A 19,419-nucleotide genomic window follows, 5' to 3' on the forward strand; every position below is an offset into this window, starting at 1 on the left:
TTCACAACTTACTTCTTAAATGTAAAAGGTTTTTACTGAAACAGTCATGGGCAAACACATTTAACAAAACTTTACAGCCAGTTCCTTCAGTGTGATTTCCATTTTCCCTACTTCTATTAAATCCTAATGATACTGAATTAAGCATTTTTGTTTCAAAGGAGCATAATGTGGTTTAGTCCCATTTTTTTTTTCCAGTACCAGGAATCAAACTGAGGACCTTGCACTTGTGAGGCAGGCGTGGTTCCACTGAGCTAAATCCCCGGCCTGATCCCATTTTTATAAAAGCATTTCTCTCAACATTTCCTCCTATTCTTCTGTCTTAATTACACATCAGATAATCATACATCCAGAATAGCATCCACTCAAAGATGGATATTTATGAGTGCTATTTCTGTTTTTGTTACTTTGTTTTTACTTTTTTAAGTACATATGAGTATTATTTTCACAAAAAGATATCAGAAGATATTATTTTCATAAAAGATATCAGAAGAAAATACATTAAGCTGTAATCAGGTGATTACATTCAGAGAGATCGTGCATTTGCACGATCCTGCATTTATCCTGCATTTGCCCACATTCTCCAACTTGCTCATCTCTCAGATGTCAGCTTAGCTGCTGTCGTCTTGTCCCGACCTCCCCTGGCAGCTCGGTGCGACCCACTGTGCCGCTTTTCACAGGTTGTATTCTGCTCCTCTCGTAATACCTGTCACAGCTGTGTCTTGCCTGATGCCTGTTTCCCACGTTGAAAGCAGAGGTCTACCATTTTCTTTTGATTGCAGAAGTATCACAAAGCAACTCTACCAGTAAATACTTATTGGATCCGTCAATATGCACGCAGGCTGAGCAGCACACAGCAGCTGCCTTTTACTCTCTGATGTGAACTCCCCTGGTTTTGCTCCTCACCATGCTCTGGGCAGTTTAAGCAGGAAATCATTTTACAGTTCAGAATGAGTCCCTGGTTTCCCATTTCCCTGCTTTGAGAAGATATTTTGTGTTGGCCCTGTAATCCTCCCAAAGCACAGGTCCCTGGGGTCCCTCACTGAGGCAAGCAGGGACCAGTGTGAAGATTTCCCTAAAAGTTTTCTTTCTGTGATCTAATAAATACAATGTTTGCCTTTGAAGTTTCTTACCCAGCGAGTTTGCAATAGAATCCCATGTCCGCTCCCCCTCCTCTCTCTCCATTAAGTTTATTGGTACTCTTTAGGTATACAGTACAGTTACATTCATCACAGGGATCTTGTACCTTTACATGGTGTATCTTGGTTCTTATTTTTCTCCCCATACTACTCTGCCCTCCCTGTCCCTTTTCCTCTCTGTCTCTCTTTACTTCACATGTCCACAGTGTTTATTTCACTTTTTCATTCCTTCTTTGACCTTAGAACACTCAGTCTAGTCTCCAGTCCTCCCCATTAAAACAGCTCTGTGCAACATCACACTGGGACATTGCAAATCCTCTGCTCCTGGGCTCATGGCTCCTCCCTGAAGCACACAACATGGTTGATCTGTCTTCTTGGTGGAACTCTCGCTCCCTCCAGCTCCCCTGTACCCCACTCTCCTATTCCTTCCTCATTCCTCGTCTTTAAGGATGCACTATGGTCTCTAGAGGGAGCTCAAGACTCCTCCTAGGGGAGTAGAATCTCAAGTATGAGATTTTTCCTCTACCGGTTATGCCTGGGGTCCTGATATGAGCAGCCTGCACTTATTAGTAGTGGGAAAATTAACCCATACATAGGAATGGCTTTGGGGAAAGCTCACCATTCCCTCTTCCCAGCCTCCAAAGTTCCTTTCAGGCAGAAGGTGTCATCTGGAGATTGAGAAGCTCCACACAAGCAGCAAAGGCAGTGACAACAACCAAGTAAGAGGCCAGAAATCAGAGAACATATTCCACATAGCTAAGCCTAAACGAAGAGACAAACAAGGACTGGGCTGTGGCTACCATGCTTGAGGCCCTGGGTTCCATGCCCAATACAGCAAAATAAATGAATAAATAAAAGTAAAAGAAAAAAAGTTTAAGGCTACAAAACAATGCAAAACCAGTCACCACTAAACTTAAGATGAACGTTGTGAATGCATATGGTCTAGCAGCATGACTATCCGTGTTAATTCCACGCTCAAAATCTCCAGTGTCCCCTCAGGCTGAAGGTTCTAGTCTAAACTCCTTAGTATGTTGTAAAAATCTGTTTGTAATCCAACTCTGTCCCCCTTCTCTCTGATTTGACAATACCTCACACCGCCTTTTCTACTGTGCAAATTCTTACAGCTCTCCAAAGACATCGTATTCTTTCGTGATTCTCTACTCCTACATGTGTTCTCCCCCTTAAATACCCTCCTTGGAATTGCCCCATCCACTCGGCTCTCATGGCTTTGAAACCCAACCCACCTCTACAGCCTTCTGGGAAGCCCGGCCTCACTTCCTCCTTCCAGGGTCCTTTGAGCACCGCTCTCAGGCACCATTGCTCTCAGAGCAGAGACTCATGGGATAACTATTCAGTTCACCTACTCACTGCAGGACCTTTATGGGGTAGGGATGGAAATACCACGTGAGTGTGCGCAGGTTTTAGATTGTTGAATGCTTTGAGGGAATGTAGGGATGGAAGGAAATGTTGAATGGGGCTATGAGCCAGGCACTCTGCCTAAGAGGCGGAATTACTTCCCCACTTCAGGGACATGTTGTCTGAGGTCTGAGACACACTAACTTGCCAAGAGGAAGCCAGCACCATGGCTTAGACCAGTGTCTCCCAAGGGCTCGGCATCCGTATGGGGGAGTGGTGGGCCCTGTAAGGACTTCTGGTGGGAGGTAGCCAGGTCTTGGGGGGCCCTCAATGGAGACTGCGGGCTCCAGACCTTCCTCTCCCTCACTCTTTTGCATCCCGGCCAAGAGGAGAGCCATTTTGCCACAAACCACCGCCATGACATGCTACCTCCCTGCACCTCCAAAGCTGTGAGCCAAAACAAACCTTTCCACTCAGGAGTCAGTGACCTCACGTATTTTGTTTCAATGATGGAAAGTCAGCTACAGCCAGTCACAGAGCAGAGGGATTTTATAAAACAGACCTGATGTCAGCACTCCCACGTCTTGCCTCACCTCGGGACCACCCTGCATCAGGCAGAGAGAGCAGAACCCGGGCACCATTCACTGGTTGTGAGACCTGAGTCAGCCTGCAAGCCGAGTCAGTTCCCCCACTCTCGAGCACAAAAGGAAGGCCAAAACCCAAGCGTGCTCAGGTGGCTTTGCTCTGAAAGACAATTCAAGAGTGCAAGGTGCTTTTGTGGCCCCATGAGATGACAGTGGATGGAAGACTGCACAGGGACCCGAGGGTGCACACCCAGGAAAGCGCACACACCACCCGGCACCTTCTGCAGTGTGGCCCAGGCTATGGGACACGGCTCATTTTAGGAGGTGAGCCGGCTCACTTCTGAAGGAGAGAAGAAAACCGAGGCAGCAAGCTGGCTGAGACCACAGCAAGATGGGAGGAGTTAGGTCTAATGTGTCTGCCGTCCTGGAGGGGCTCTGATGTGCAAGATAACCGGAGGTAAGAATCGTCTCCTTGACCTGCACAGCTCTCATTTGTCTTTGCAAGTTTGGGAAGAAGATTGAGCAGGAGGGACTGAGCCTCCTTGGCAGATGGGGGCCCGGCAGGACAATGAAGTAAGAGTTCCTGCCTACTCCGTCCACCATGTTACAGCATCAGCCAAAAACTCAAAAGCTGGGATTTGAACCCAGATCTTTGCTCATTTTAATGCCAAGTTCAGTGTTCTTCCCATGTCGTCAAGCTAAAGACAAACTCATTCTTTCACTTCATGAATATTTTCTAAACACCCAAAATGGGCTAGGCATTAAGTCACACGCAAGGAATTCTGAAAGCCACACGGGAGCTACCCGAGGTTGAGATTTAGAAAAGTGACAATAATCAAAATGAAACAATAATACTAAACTTTTACTATAAACCAAGCAGCTCTGTGTGACCTCTTGACATGAAATCAAGTGTTCTGTGTGCCATATTATTAAATCCTGCTGACCATATCATGACGCAGGTGCAATGATTGCATCGTTTTTTATAGATGAGGAGACTGAGTTCCAGCTGAAGAGTGTGACAAAAATGACAGGCCTTACGTGAGGCACAGCGTGGTCTCTGACACAGACCGACCCAGAGCCTGCGGGCACAGGTTGTGTTAACTCTGGGCCCTGTCCCGAGGCTGAGTGCACACCCAGCTCCTCCCAACCTGTGGCGGGTGCATCCTGTCCCCACCCCCACACCTCAGCAACCCTGACCTCAACAGGCCAGGGGAGGCCTCCGGAAGCCCCCACATCCTGCATTCTGCTGAACCCACAACATGCCAGGACACCAGTCCCAGCTGCACACACAGCCAGCTTGAGCTGCCGGGCTGGGCTGAATTACCAGCCCCTTGGCTAGAAATAGCCCTCCGAGAAGTGTGCGGTGGCTACGTGTCCACAGGGAAGGAAGGCGGCAGGGCAGGGGAGCCAGAGTCCCAGGAACCCAGATAACAGGAATCCCGACACGCATCCTGAATGCAGGAGGCCAGCAGGGTCATGGGCCCAGGCCTGAGTGGGAACCAGGATGTGTGCTCCCCTTGTGGGCTGCGTGCCAAGCCCAGCATCCTGAGAGGGTGGACTGCAGCCTCTCAGCAGCTCTGAGCACCCATCAAACTGGGTAGTCTGTGTGGATGGACTCTCTCTCTCTCTCTCTCGTCTTACTGGTTCTTCTTTGGGCAGATCCCAGCTTTCAAAGACGACTGTCTTCCCTCTGGTTTTGGACAGAGATGCAAAGTGGGGTATCAGGAGTGGACAGAGAGCTATAGATGGGGTAATCCCAGGATCCTTCTTCCTCTACCATAGAAGAAATACCCAAAGCTCCCAAGGAGCGCTCATTCCCCATGTACGAAACGTCCTCCACCACGGCAGTCATCGTCCTCCACCCACCATGTTCCTTCCCATCATGGCCGCTCCATTACTGAAAACAGAAGCATTCACAGAAGGGGTGAACTGCAGAAGGCCTGGATTCGACTCCCTCCTCTGCCGCATACTAGGGGTGACCTTGGGCACCTCCAACATCAGTCCTTGTGGGAAGGATGGGGATCCTCAATATTATGGGTTTGGTGGGAATATCAAAGAATGCGCCTGCAGATTCTCTGAGGTGTACACAGCCAGGAGATCTGTCTGTGCAGGCAAGGATTGGCTCGTTACTACATGAGACTGTGCGTATACACCGGAAAGGATGCTCCTCCAGTTTGAAGCTGAGAAAGGGTCTCACTGAAACAAGTTGCACTGGTTGGGCTTGAACTTGGGATCCTCCTTCCTCAGCCTCCCAGAGTGCTAAGCTCACTGACCTGTGCCCCGGGGCTGTGACTAAATCACAGTGACCACAGATACTGACTGGGACAAATGTTACTGCTGTTTTGCTGTCATTGTTTCAACGAGCTCCATTTCTGCAGCAGTGCAGGGTTTACAACTATACTGAGCAGTCGTGCAGAGTCCCCGCGCCCGTCTCTCCCTGCAGGCAGTTGCCCGTTGCTGAACCTGGCCCTGGCACAGTGCCCTGGCCTTGCTGGTGAACCACAGCTGACGCACTGTCCCAAGCGCCGGTCCGCCTTGGCCTGGCATCTTCCCTGGGCTCTGACAAACACATGCTGTCACAAGTCCATCGTCACAGCGCTGTGCAGAAGGGTGTCACTGCCTGGAGGAGGGCCTGCCTGCTGCGCCCTCCCTGTGCCCTCTCCTTGCGAAGCTGTCTGAGGCAGGGCTGCCTACCCAGGAGCAGCCCCAGCCCTGCGGGCCTGCAGAGCCCAGAGCACAGCTGAGAGCAGTGAGGGCCCGGGTCGCCACCCACCCTCATCTCCCCGCTGCTGCGGCTCAGTCTGACATTTCCCAGCCCTTCTTTCTACACCAGCTGCTTTCAGGCACCTCTCAGATCTCCCTTCTTTCTTTTCACTTTTCTTTATTGTTATTTTTTCACTTTGTAGTAGCACACGTTTGTGATACACAGTAAACACATTCATTGTAGAGACCTACTGCATACGTATCTTGGGTCTCGATCACACGTTTACTTCCTCTTCCCCTCCCCGCTGGGCCCCCATCCCCAAGTTCCCCATCTCCATAGTCAGCCTCCCTGTTTTCGATCACCTTTTATTTTGCTCTTTAAATTATTTATACTTTGGGTTTCTCATATGAGAGAAGCCACGCAGTGTTTGACCTTGTGCATCTGAGTTGTTTCCCTCGGTGTGATGCTCTACTACCACATTATCTGCTACACACGACTGATATTTGTCCTTCTTTACGGCTGAGTAGCACTCCGCGTGCACAGTCTGATCGCCCTTCCGAGGTCCTTCAGAATCCTTACATTCCACCTGTGTTACACTTGGACAACTCTAAGCTCCTAAGTAAGCAAGCACTCTGCTATGCGTGTTGGACGAGATATTCTCAAATGTATGCTCTCCTTGTAATACACAACTTTGATCTCTACTAAATTCAAAATGAAGCCGGGCGTGGTGGCGCATGCCTGTAATCCCAGCACTCGGGAGGCTGTGGCAGGAGGATCGCTGTGAGTTCGAGACCAGCCTGGGCTACACAGTGAGTTCCAGGTCAGTCTCAACTACACAGTGAGACCCTGTCTCAAAAAAACAAACAAAACAAAATGAATGGCAAGATACAGTGATACATTTGGAATAGAAGCTCATTTTCTAATTAAATGCTTTCTAATTAAATACTTAGATGTGCACCCTTCGAGTCCAGTCCTGACAGGGGTCAGTATTTACAAATCCATGGGTGTGGCCCCCACAAGATCACTGGAAGCCTGGGGTTCCCTGGGAGAAGGAGCAGGAGTGAAAAGTCACTCCCACGTAAGCACCTCCACATTTTAGTGGATTTTAACTCTAGCCCTGATGTCTCATACTGCCTGAAGACGGGACCTCCTCCCATGGGATCTTTCGGGAAAGCTGCCATGACAAAAGTAATTTTATCTTGGGGAGGAAAACTGGAACACTTTATTTGGAGGAAAAGAAGGGGAGTGGAAAGGATGAGTCCATGGCAGTACTGGCCCCAGGGTAAGGGATGACAGAGAACTTTGGGGACCCAGACACCAAGGCCACCCCAGGTAGGGCCACTGACATGTTGGAGACATGGCATGTGTAAATGTCAGGCATGGGTACAAGTGCAGGCATGCATGGGTCTCCACCACATTCACCTTGGGAGTCACCCCAAAAGTCTCAGGAGGAGAAGGAGCAAGGCTTCCAGGAGAGGGACTTCCCAAATGGGATGTGATGGAACAGTATATAAGGATTAAAAAGAGGAGATAGGGACATACACACGGGCCTGGACAGATGGACTTGAGCACAGACAGAGTGTGCTTATCCTAACTATAGGGAGCCCCAAACTTGCAAAGTGTATGTGTGTGTGTGTGCGTGTGTGTGCGTGCATGTGCGTGTCCACAAACCAATACTGGTTACCTCTGATAGCATATTACCTCTACAGGGGTTCTTCATCTCCTATTTCATAGAACCACGATTTACTTTTTAATAAATACAGATTTTAAATAATGCCCTTTGCCTCCCTGATCTATAAAATCCTACTATACAGAATTGCACATCAGGGGCAGTCATTCCAAACCCCGCCTGGTTCAGCTCATGGGGTTTGGAGCCTCAACAACAAATGACGGAACAGTGACGGTGTGGACACATACAAAATACACTGCCCGGAAACGCAAGCTCCTCTCGGGTCAGGACTGTATGGTTCCGTTCTTAGGCTTCTCTGAGGGTTTTCTACAAGGTATTAGCCATTAGCTTTTGATAAATGCTTACGTCTTGAGCAGATATATTAAAGCAAGAGAGAATCTGCTTGGTTATAAAGGAGTATTTTTGTTTTGTTTTGCTGGGTTTGTTTTTGTTTGTTTGCCTGTTGTAGAGCTGGGAATGCAACTGCTCTCCACCGCTAGCTATGTCCACAGCCCAGGCAGTGCGTTTTAATTACTGAGATGATGAGATACTGGGGGGCATTGCAGGAAAACTGTGGCACAGCCCCCAAACAGTGAGAAGACCAGGAGAAACCTCTGATATCCCTCTGCCTGAACACGGGACCAGCCGAGGTTACCCCAAGCCGGGAGGTGATGATGCAGATGAGCATAAGGAACCAGGGACCACCGAGTCCTACCGTAGGTGGACCAGAAGGCTGGGAACCCCCACAAGGCCGCCTCCTTTCCTGTCTCCCAGTTTTCTTTCACCTGTTCCTCTCGTTTTCCCACCATAACCTAATGATGGCCCAACCCATGTTTTTTGTTTATTTGAAAATCTGTTAAGCCTTACACTGAGAATATAATACAGCAGAATTAAACATTGTCACCTTCTCAGAGCTGATTCTGAGACACTGGGAGATGAAGGACGGGGACAAGCTTGCGGGGTGGGAGACACCATGTCTCCGGCGCGCATCAGCGCCTGGTTTCGTAAGTGCAAGTGCAGAGACTGGACCTAAGGTCACCACCCAGCTCCCAGAGCAAGTTCTCCTGAGGTCCAAGGGGAGCTCCGGAAAGGTTCCCCACCTGCCTTGGGACCAGCCTCCCGGTCACATCCAGCCCCCGACAGTGACACTCAGGAAGCACAGAGCGGCAGTGGCCTCCTCCCTGGACTTCCTGCTCACAGCTGGCCTCTGTGTCACTGTGGCTCCTAAGCTCTCGCGGTGCCGGGACCCACCCCTGAACCGCGACAGAGGAGGGCCCTCTAGCGACAGGGCCCGGGACCCTGCAGCCCCTCCCCCCACTCACCGGCTCCCTGCGCTGTCCGGGCCACGCACCCGGTCAGAGGGAAAGGCTGCCCGTGGGCTGCAGAGCACTGCTTTGGGAACTCCCCATACGTTCTTTAGGGAACCTGCCGCCGCAGTTCCCTAAGAAGTCCCGCCTCTATCTGCCGCTAGGCTGCAAATCCGGGTGGGTTTCCAGGCCGGGGGCGGGCCTTGGTTGTGCTAATTCCGGTGCGTGCTAGAGGCTCAGAGCCTGGTCACCGCTGCGCGCTTCCCTATTGGCGTCTCCCGAATGCCTGGGCTTCCCGGCCCACTGTGGCCTAGGTCAGCCCTGGGCTGGCGAGGTTGAAAGCCCCTCAGGTGACGCTAGTGGGCAGCGAGGCCTGGCTTCTCTCTTCACTCTCCACGTTTCCATATTGCAAATGCAAAGAGCTATTCTGAGACTCCCAACTCTTCCTTTACTATTGTCAAGTGGGGAATGTTTCTTCTTCCTCCCGCTCAGGATCCCTCAGAAATAAATCCACTTCCCTGGGCGCCACTCTCTTCAGATCCAGCTACTCAGTATCCGGGCCTCTTTTCAGAGAGAGAGATCTCTGGAAATGAGCGAGCCATCGTGTGAGCTCTCTCCTAACAATCAGCCCAAGGAGCAAGGAGCCCACCCACCTCCTGCAAAATTGAGTGGATGGTGGGTGTGCACCCCGTGACACTGCCCACCGGGGCTGGACAAGCCCCTTCCCTCCAGGCTCCTTGAGCACAGACCCTCTCACTCCGTCTCTTGTGAACGCTGCTACCATTTCTTGGTGTCCCAGGCACTTAGCTCTTACACAGCTCTGGTAGTGAATGAAGTTTTTCTCTGTTCAGTAATGCTGAAAGCCCAGGAGGATCCGTGTGTCCTGTTTTTAATTACTAAAAGAACTCCCTGCGATCTTTCACCCAGAGAAGGATCCAGTAGCTGCTGGCTGCTTCAAGGTATTTCCCATCTCTCCCATTCACAGTTGAAGAGAAGATGCAAGGATTTCAGTCGGCAAAAGTTCCAGAATGATCGCCCTTCAATTCTGAAAGCTAGCTAGTTCTCCAGCCAGCAAGATGCAGGGCTGCATATATGGACCACACTGTGGCCTTTACGTTACCAGGAAGACTTTCAAACATAAGCATTTAAATATCGTCACTTCCATCCGACCCCGGGGAGCCAAGCTCACATATCCCAGAGACTCGCGGCCTGGGGAAAATGCTGTGTCTGCCGCAGCTTCAGCTTTCTCCCCAGTGCATGCATGGCTCCAGGTCCATTGTGCTGTGTGGGCTTGCACAGCCCAGAGAGGGTGTGGGAGATGGGAAGTCAGTCCTGGATTCAAATCCAACCTCTTCCATGTTTTAGCTTCTGTATTTGAACAAGTCCTTCAGGTTGTGTGCAGAAAGGAAATTCCAGTGTCTCCCTAAAGGCTTATTCTGGGGCTGGGGATTTAGCTCAGTGGTTCTACTGCCTGCTTTGGAAATATAAGGTCCAGAGTTCGATCCCTGGTACAAAAAAAAAAAAAACTTATTCTGAAAACTAATCAAGCCACAGCAAGCAAAACATGCAGAATGGTGAATGGAAGAATAAGCTCTCAACGAACGTCAGCTGCCACCGTGAATGTTGGTGGAGAAGCAGCCTGGGAATCGGAAGACTGAGTGCTGGCTCTACCGGTCATTCACTTTGTGGCTTTGACACACGGACCCCAGGATCTCGTTTCTCCACACATACCCATTAAAATATCAGTAATACCCAGCCACCTATTTGACAGACTCGCAGCAATGTTCAAGGGAGCTGAGAGATGTGTAAATGTGTAAAACTACAAACCTGTAAGCCACACACACCCAGAGCTAGGAATGGCACCTCTGCCGAATCTGCTGGGTGGTCCATGATTTATACCATGGCTATTTATTTTTATCCCTCTTTTTTTTTTTTCTTTTGGTACTGGGGATTGATCCCAGGTCCTTATGCTTGCGAGGCAGGCACCGGAACCACTGAGCTAAATCCCTGGCCCTTTATCCCTCTCTTCCATTGGATTTGAACTCTTTAAAGCAGGAATCACCTTTCTCCCCCACTTTGCATGTGTGCCCCTGTACCTGTGCCTGTGCGTGTGCGTGTGTGTTGGTGGGGACTGAACTCAGGGCCTCGCACATGCTCCCCAATCCTCCACCACTGAGGCACAAGCCTAGCTCCACACCTTGCTCTGACACAACCCGAGGTCCAGCCTGATGCCCGGCCACAGTGTCTGCTCAGTAAAGCAGGAACCCAGAGGACTAAAGGCGCCTCGGCTGGGTTTCTGGCTGCTTGCTCCCCTTGGACTGGAAGCGCTATCGAGTGAGGCTTCCCAGAAGGAGCACCTGGAAGCAGCCTGTGGAAGAGAGCAGCCAGCAGACACAGACTGTGGGGATGACCCATGGGCCACCTCACATGGAGGTGCTTCCTGCCTTCTGACCTCTGTGCTCAGCAGCAGCCTTTCCAATCCTGGGCGCCTCTGAGCGAGGGTCTTTCCTATTGGAACATCCGTCAGGACCAGCTTGTGTGAGCTGGACCATCCAAACCTGGGAAACAGAAATGGGCCCTAGCCATGTCAAGTCACTTTGAGGCCTTGTTTTCTTTCTTTCCATGTGGCAACCGTGGCTTTTGTGTCCCTCTCCACAGTCTGTGTAGCTCCCCTGCCACGGGGGTCTCGCACATGCTGTTTGACTAGTGGCGTCACCCACCTGTGCTCAAACGGGCAGTGCTGAGCACACACCGGACCAAGGCGTAGAAGCATCCCGGAAACCACAGTGGGCAGACTGGCAGGAGCTGACTGCGAGGAGGAGGCGGCCGCTGTGATTGAAGCTGGATTTTTTCGGACTGCTGGCTGCCTTCACATTTCCTGGTGGAAGTGGCACAGGTCAACAGACGACCCAGGGTCACAGATAACTTTACCCACACATGATTCACTTTTGGGAGCATTGGCTGGAAAGTGAGGGGGGCGTGTGTGTGTGTGTGTGTGTGTGTGTGTGTGTGTGTGTGGGTGTGTGTGTGTGTGGGTGTGTGTGTGTGTGGGTGTGTGTGTGTGTGGGTGTGTGTGTGTGTGGGTGTGTGTGTGTGTGTGTGTGTGTGTGTGTGTGTGTGTGCTCCAACCATGTGCCTTCCGCGGGCCTCAGAAGTCTGACTTTCTGCACATGGCTGATTACAACACAGAGGATGTGGACAGTGGAGTTTTTCCGGTTTGATGTCACACTGTTACCCTTTAAAAGTCGGAGCGGGAAAAGGAGAGAATCCAGCCTAGGAGCCTGACAGAGCTACCTGCAAAGAAGAGGAGGCCCAGAGCAGGGAGTCCGGGACGTGAAGTCAGGGAAGAGCTCGGGTTTCAGACTCAACCCTGGCACTCAGTGCAGCGATGCTGGGGGCCTGCCTCGGGCTCCTGGTCTGTGCCCTGAGCTGGGTCAGAGCCTATCCCGATGCCTCCCCGTTGCTTGGCTCCAGCTGGGGTGGCCTGACCCACTTGTACACAGCCACTGCCCGGAACAGCTACCACCTGCAGATCCACAGAGACGGCCACGTGGACGGCACGCCTCACCCAACTGTCTACAGTGAGTGGGAGCTTTGGGCCAGGGAGGGGCGCACCCCAGTACCCTGCAGGGAGGCAGCGGAAACTGGGGCCAGGCCACAGGGCTAGCCCAGCCGCCTACCTTTTTTTGTTTTTTTTTGGGGGGGGGTTGAGACAGGGTCTCACTATGTAGTTGAGACTGATCTGGAACTATGTAGCCCAGGGTGGTCTCAAACTCACAGCGACCCTCTTGCCTCAGCCTCCTGAATGCTGGGATTACAGGCATGAGCCCCCACGCCTAGCTCAGCTTCTTGCCTAGAAAAACACTTAATTGTGTGTGTGTGTGTGTGTGTGTGTGTGTATGTGTGTTGTAAACTTTAGGGGGAGGGTCTGCCACTTCCCTAACTGCTATTTTTTGGTTCCTCTCAACATGAATGAGTTTATCAAAACCCTCTTCTTAGGCTAGGACTCACTTTCCCTTTGCCCCATCCAAGGATTCAAAAAAATATACAGAAAGAGAAAGAATTGAAATAGAAAAGAAACCAGATAGGGCCACAGGCACCGAGTTTGAGCTCGGGAACTTTGAATGAGGTCAACTAGGGAAAATGAAGGTTGATTTCTCATTCCAAGGCCTAGAATAGGACTCAGGGTCTGGCCTTATAAAAACGTGCCACAGATGTATCAAAGACACACCTCCCAGTCCGTCTGCAGCCTGGCCCCTCCTCGCCTCAATCTATGCTGCAGGTTCTGTTCTGTGCAGCTGCAAGGTGTCTAACTGGCCAGAAGCTGAGGTAGCAGCGAGACAACTGGGATGTTTTTAAAGGCTGGGTTTGTTGGCTGGGGATTTAGCTCAACGGTTCCACTACATGCCTCGCAAGTGCAAAGGTCCCAAGTTCAATCCCCATACCAAAAAAAAAAAAGGCCCGGGTTTGTGGAAAGTTGGATGATAATGAGCAAGTCAGTCGATTAGCTGTGATTCACATAAGGTCCCTTCCTGTGCACCTACACCAAGAAGGAGGAGGGAAGAGGGGAGGGAGCATTGAAAAGACAGAGTTTTCTATATTAGGAGACATAAAAGTTACTCTGAGGATGCAGAAAAATGGAAACTGATCCAATACAGTTCAGGTTAAAGGAAAGAAAGAGTAATAACCTTTAAGTAGCCAAGAAATTTCTTATAGGAACTATGAATTTTCCTTTGCTGTTGTAATAAATTAATTATTTTTGCTCTGGTCTTGCCGTGTACAAAATATTCATTCTACAAGAAACCAAGATAGCCAGAGGTTCACACACGCAGAACTCGGACACTGTCCAAATGTCCACTGCACGTCCACAGGAGGAAAGTGAGAAAAGCTCCTGCCAGATACCAGACATGTTGCACAACTCAAGGGGACAGAGAAGGACTTGTGGCTCAATGAGCCCTGAAAGACAAGTTGGAGCTTAGCAGGGAACTGGACGTAGTCCAAGTCCCTTCCTGTACCCATGTGCTGCTCCCTGGGTGCTACTGAATTTGATGGCACGGTTCTTCAAAGGCCTCAGACTCTGTCACTCCTTCTTATTCCTGAGCTCACTGTCAGTCTTTAGGAAATACAAATCTATTCCTCCACAGAGGGCTGCCCTGACTTTCACTGCAATATTCTGTGTGATTTAAAATGTGAGAGAGTGGACTGGGGTAAGTCATTTTGGTCCCCAATAGATTAAAAGTGCTCCCTACAATGAGGGAATAAAGTGCTCCTAAGACTTCTCTCACACCACGGAATATCTGCTGAAGGAAGCCCTCTGAAGTCATATCCTCCTGACAGACACAAGGAGCAGTTCAGGCAGACACTGTGGGGAAGGGTCCTGGCAGCCCCGAGCATGCAGCCCACAGCCCACGGGGCAGGACTTTTCCAGGGGAGCCCACCAGGCAGGGCTGAGGACCCACCACGCCAGTCAGAGTGAACGGTGTAAGAGGACGTGAAACACAGTGAGCTAACTTCAGATGTGTGTGTGTGCACATGTCCCATCTGATAGGTGCAGTAAGCACTGGGGGAGTGGTCTGGAGAAGATTAACCCTAACCTGGGAAGAGGAAGCAGGGTCACAGTAGTGGAGGAGACATCCACTTTCCTAGTTTACGTGAAACCTTCAGTACTGTTCAGTCAGTTAGCCTGTGTATTTCCAGTTACTATTAAGTGTGAAAAGTCACAAAGAGGAGAGGAGAGGAATTATGGATGCAGGTAGATAGAGCTCAGCTAATGAAAAGTCTGGTGAAGGACCTGAAACAGTCTCACGGGTGAGTGGAAGCATGCCTTTATGCGGATGGAACTATGTTTATGGTTGTTTTTCTTCCTGGGTAATTATGCGTTCCCAGTGAAATCTGAATCATCTGGTTGTTTTGTTTTTAGCAAATTCTTGATTAAGAGTTGAGTACCTAACTTCTTTCAGGAAACTGGTCTTGACCATGGACACCCCAAAAACTATCAGCCCTGAGATTTCCCTGGGCTGTCCTGGTCCCCAGGACCCACATACTTGTCCTACTGTGAACATGAGTGCCTCTGGGGAAACGTGAGGACAGAAATGCTTATCACATTGGTTAATACACCTTTATTTTCTTTTATGGTGTCAAGGATTGAAACCAGGGCCTCAGTGTCCTGGGCAGTGCCTACAGCTTAACCACTCCCCAGGACACACTGGCTAATATCACATCCTAGGTCCCAGTGTTTTCACACCCCACACCCACGGAACTCAAACTCCGGAACTCAAACTCGATTCACTTGAAGCTGAATTATTTGGATTCTTTCACTCTTATCTTATTTGTCACTTACTGCGGATGAGAATAGAATAGAGCAGATAATGTTCTTTTATAGCAGAAGCTAAAGGGAAGTGCTAATGGAAACACTGTAATTACTAGCAAGTAGAAATCCCTTTCTAGTGGATGAAATGAGCCCATTATCTTCTCAGGTAAATGTTTCTGCTGCCTTTGCTTTATTGAAAAATGTACATAACTGGTTCAAGGTCACCCAAGTATAAATGACCCCGAGGACATCTTGACCGCAGGTCCCATTTCCTCACCTGTCCAGCCCGCCCGGTTCCAGCAGGTGGGTGGCTTCAGCAGCCAGGGACATTCCCTGGAATCTGCTTGTGGGACAAGGAAGCCCCCCACTTTCCGGGCTTCCCCTCCCCCACTCTCGCTGGCCCCGCCCCACTGCTCCATCGCTCCACCCAGCACTTTCCCGGGGCGGCCTGGAGCCCGTGAGCCATAGCCCCCACCACTGACCCCGAACCCCCAGCTCTCCAAGGTCAAACGTGAGCATGACACAGCCCGGCTCAGCACTGGCCATTCGAAGCCTTGTGCTACCTGATGGGGTGACCTGCGAAGGAGGTGGGGTGCCTATCCTTGGCTGCTTGCAGCCCAGGAAGCTGAGGGTACAGCCGTGAGTTGCCCGAGGCCATGAAGCATTAAGTAGCAGAATTGGGACCTGAGCAGGCTCCTGGTTCAGGGCCTGTCCCCCAACCCACAGGGCCATGGAATGGGATGCCTCACCTGACCGGCAGCCTTACCAGCCCTCTGCATTGTCTTTTCATACTTGTAATAATTTCTGCAGGGCAGAACCCATAGTGTCCTAGGAGAAAGCCACCTCCAACTGGAGTTGGGGTTCTGCTTGTTATTTAAATTGGAATGCTTCTGCTACTACTAAAATAATATTAACAGTGTAACCAAAAATGTTATTTTGAGAATTTAAAATTATAAAGTACTTAGAGCACAACAACTCAAAAAGTTATTAAATGGATTTTTTTCTCAATTGGACTGAAGACTCATCAGGACAGAAACTATTTTTTATACATTGCTAATGTATCTCCCAGGATTTACCACAAAATTAGCCATATATTTGAGACATACAGGCAGACACCATCTTGGAATAATTTAAATAATTTCCAGACCTCCTACTCTCCCAAGGATTCCCTCAGGCTGCACTTTATTTATTTATTTATTTTTCACTTTTATTTTTTTTGGTACCGGGGATTGAACTCCTGTCCTTGTGCTTGCAAGGCAGGCCACCGAACCACTGAGCTAAATCCCTGGCCCTAGGCTGCACTTTAATAATAACTTTTCTCCTTGGCCCGTCTTCTTTCTGGGCCCATTCCTTGTCCCATATCATCCTGACTTTGGTTTTATGGGGTGCTGTACTCAGCTGGGGTCTTTTTGCTATTCCTCCCTTCAGGGGTCTTTGTAGTGAGTTTACATGGGACAGGAGAAGAGCCTTGGGCTTTAATTCACCCGAAGGGCTCCCTGACCTGTCAGGTACAGCTTCGGGCATTTACAGCCTCTCTGGGTTAGGTCTGCAAAAGAGGGTGAGGAACCCTGCCTCAACATCTTCCCTGGTGCAGTAAGGTCAAATAAGGTGCATATGGGATTCTATGGTAGGTGTCTCGCTGAGGCATAATATCTGACACCCACAAGTTAAAGGAGGAGAGGTTTATTTTGGGTCGCAGTTTGTAGAGGTCTCTGTCCAGAGTCATCTGGCTCCGAGGCAGAGCAGCACAGCAGAGGAGAAACAGCTCATGGCAGGGCAGGCAGGAGGCAGAGTGGGATCAAGGGCTCAGGAGGGTTACATACCCTGCAGGCACGCCCACCTCCGTCCACCAGGCTTCACCTCCCAACGTCACACCCAACTATGTGTGAGTATCACACACCCTGATCCAGTCACCTCCCAAGGCCCCATCTGTGAATGCATGAGGCTTGGGGACATCAGGATATAAGCCATGGCAGTAGGCAAATGCAAGTGACCCAGAGACCTTAGAAAAAGGATTTGGACAGGAAAATGTCAGGTTTGGGGAGAAGTTTCACTAATTATCACTCCTATAAAACCACTGTGTGGTCTCATTGTACCCTTACCACAAAACAGAAGGCACACTTACACTGCTATTAGTTATTCATGGTGTAGGCAATACTCACGGGCTCCAGGCCATGGTCAGAGATGAGCTGAGAGGACACGGAAGACTATGATGGACTGACTCTGGAAGGGGCCCTGCTGAGTGACTAAAGGACAAAGTACTGAACCCAAGTAGAAAATGCAATCGATCGACATAGACAGACGCACTCTCTGCATCTACATAGCTCCTGCCAGGAGGCACAGACATGTAACTCTAGGGCAAGGGAGGAATGCAAGTTGTAGTAATGGTGCAGGCATTGTGCCACAGGCTGAGAAGGAACAGCCAGTTCTGGTTAGGGAGATGAGGAAGGTCTTTACGGAGTGGTATCTGAGTCTGGGAAGAGGGAGAGCAACTCTTAACACGCACAGCTGGCTGTGTAGAAAATCAGACTCTAGACACACAGAACCAGTGGGCTTGAAAGTACATAAACACCGCTGCAAACATTAACAGGTACTAGCCAGAAGCCAGGCATGGTGGCGCATACCTGTAATCCCAGCAACTCAGGAAGCTGAAGCAGGGGGGATCCTAAATTCCAAGCCAGCCTAGGGAACTTAAGTGGGACCTTGTCTCAAAAATTAAATTTTAAAAAAATCCTGGGGATGTAGTTCAGTGGTAGAGTACTTGCTTAGCGTGTGAGGCCCTAGATTCAATCATCAGTACAGAAAAAAAAAAAAAAGTATTACCTGGGCAAAGAGAGAATAAAGTTCAGACAGAAAAACGTGTGCAGCACAGGCTAAAGAATCCCAGTTTAGAAGGCCTGCTGCAGGCAAGAGGGTGGTGTGGGAGCTGTGTGTGTGTGTGTGTGTGTGTGTGTGTGTGTGGTCACAGGAAACAAGAGGCTGAGTGGAAGGTGGGTGTCAGTGAAGTCAACACCAAGAGTGTCCCAGGGGTCTCCAAGAGGAGCTCGCCATGGGACCTGACTGTGGCCAGCCTTTGACCTGAGCGTTTTCTGCAGGTGCCCTGGCGATCAGATCAGAAGACGCTGGCTTAGTGGTGATAACCGGGGTGATGAGCAGGAGATTCCTCTGTATGGACTCCAGAGGCAACATTTTTGGATCAGTGAGTTTCTTTTTGTGCTGGTCACCATTTGCAACCATCTGACTTCTCTGACAGGACAGACTTCCCTAGCTGAAGTCTCCCTTTGCCTGTGTCCCTGCGTGATGTGTCCACTGCTGCTTCATGCAGCCCAAGGAGGAAGCGCGCAAGTATAAGCAGCTTGAACCTCGGGATGCTGGTGCCCGGTCTTCTCTGCCCACTGTTTTGCATCTAGGATGGACCCTGGGCCGTGTGAGCTCCTGCATGGCATATATTAGAATGCCGAGGGGCCACTGGCATCCTGAGCTGTCACCAGCTGTGACCCAGACAAATGCTCTCACTTCCCCAGCTTCAGTGCAGTGAAGTGAACCACAGGACGAGGCTCCCTCCGGCTAAGGCTAATAAACTCCTCAGTTCACTGACTGTGCCCTGGGGTGAGTGACTGCCTGTCCCTCAGACTAGTAGGCAAAGTTTCCCAGACTGAAGCCTGCAGCACAGGCCGGGGAACTCTGAGACAGGCAAATAGAAGCCCTGGCTGTCTCAGGGTCTCTTAGCACTAAACAGACCCACTAGGAATTTCTGGAGAGGAGACATTTCACAAGGTCCCAGGAGTGCAGTAGCATCTGGCCAAAGATAAACCGCTGCTGAAGGCGTCTAGGCAGACAGATCGTCCTGGTCTGAAAACCACGTGATGGAGTCTTAAGATTGAATGGAACAAGATGCACAGGCCCTGTGGGTCATAAGGCAGCAGGACCAGGGGCAGCTCACCTGCTAGCGAGGTCCTGTCCCTAACGCCAAACTACAGGATCCGAGGGTAACTGGCTCCAGGAACTCCATCCCATCTCCTGTCTCAGGAGACGGAAGCCAGCCAGCTGGGGGCGGGGGGTGGTGTGGCGCACAAGCTGGCTCTGCCTCCAGAACCCAGGCCGTCCCCTGCCCGGTCAGGGCCTCACCCTGCAAGCAGGTACCGGCCCAGGCCCCCCGCCAAGAGCCCAGGCACAGTCACCTCCTTTCCTAGCAGGGACACCCGAGCCCCGACCCGCATGGGCCGCGCGCCGCGCTCACCCGCGCCCGTCCTCTCACAGCAGCACTTCAGCCCCCAGGACTGCAGCTTCCGACACCGCAGGCTGGACAACGGCTACGACGTGTACCACTCCCCCGAGCACCGCTTCCTGGTC

The 19,419-nt window shown here is 50.6% G+C and overlaps 1 protein-coding gene and 1 long non-coding RNA gene across 3 annotated transcripts in view; one reads left to right on the forward strand and one right to left on the reverse strand.

Moving 5' to 3' along the window:
• LOC104853573 overlaps positions 1-10,513 on the reverse strand; it is a 15,609-nt gene extending 5,096 nt beyond the window's left edge. The window contains exon 1 of one of the 2 annotated variants that reach the window (XR_777826.2): positions 8,772-10,513. This is a non-coding gene — a long non-coding RNA (uncharacterized LOC104853573). The remainder of the gene's footprint in view (positions 1-8,771) is intronic. The other variant, XR_777827.2, reaches the window with a different exon arrangement.
• A 1,569-nt stretch (positions 10,514-12,082) lies between these two features.
• Positions 12,083-19,419, forward strand: part of Fgf23 (fibroblast growth factor 23) — an 8,137-nt gene continuing 800 nt past the window's right edge. Inside the window, exons 1-3 of the mRNA XM_010611712.2 lie at positions 12,083-12,337; positions 18,162-18,265; positions 19,327-19,416. Coding sequence (XP_010610014.1) covers positions 12,145-12,337; positions 18,162-18,265; positions 19,327-19,416 — 387 coding nt within the window. The 5' untranslated portion in view covers positions 12,083-12,144. The remainder of the gene's footprint in view (positions 12,338-18,161; positions 18,266-19,326; positions 19,417-19,419) is intronic.

The sequence above is a fragment of the Fukomys damarensis genome, unplaced genomic scaffold (assembly GCF_012274545.1).
Source record: "Fukomys damarensis isolate Sample0158 unplaced genomic scaffold, DMR_v1.0_HiC HiC_scaffold_19, whole genome shotgun sequence".
NCBI classification, from domain to species: domain Eukaryota; kingdom Metazoa; phylum Chordata; class Mammalia; order Rodentia; family Bathyergidae; genus Fukomys; species Fukomys damarensis.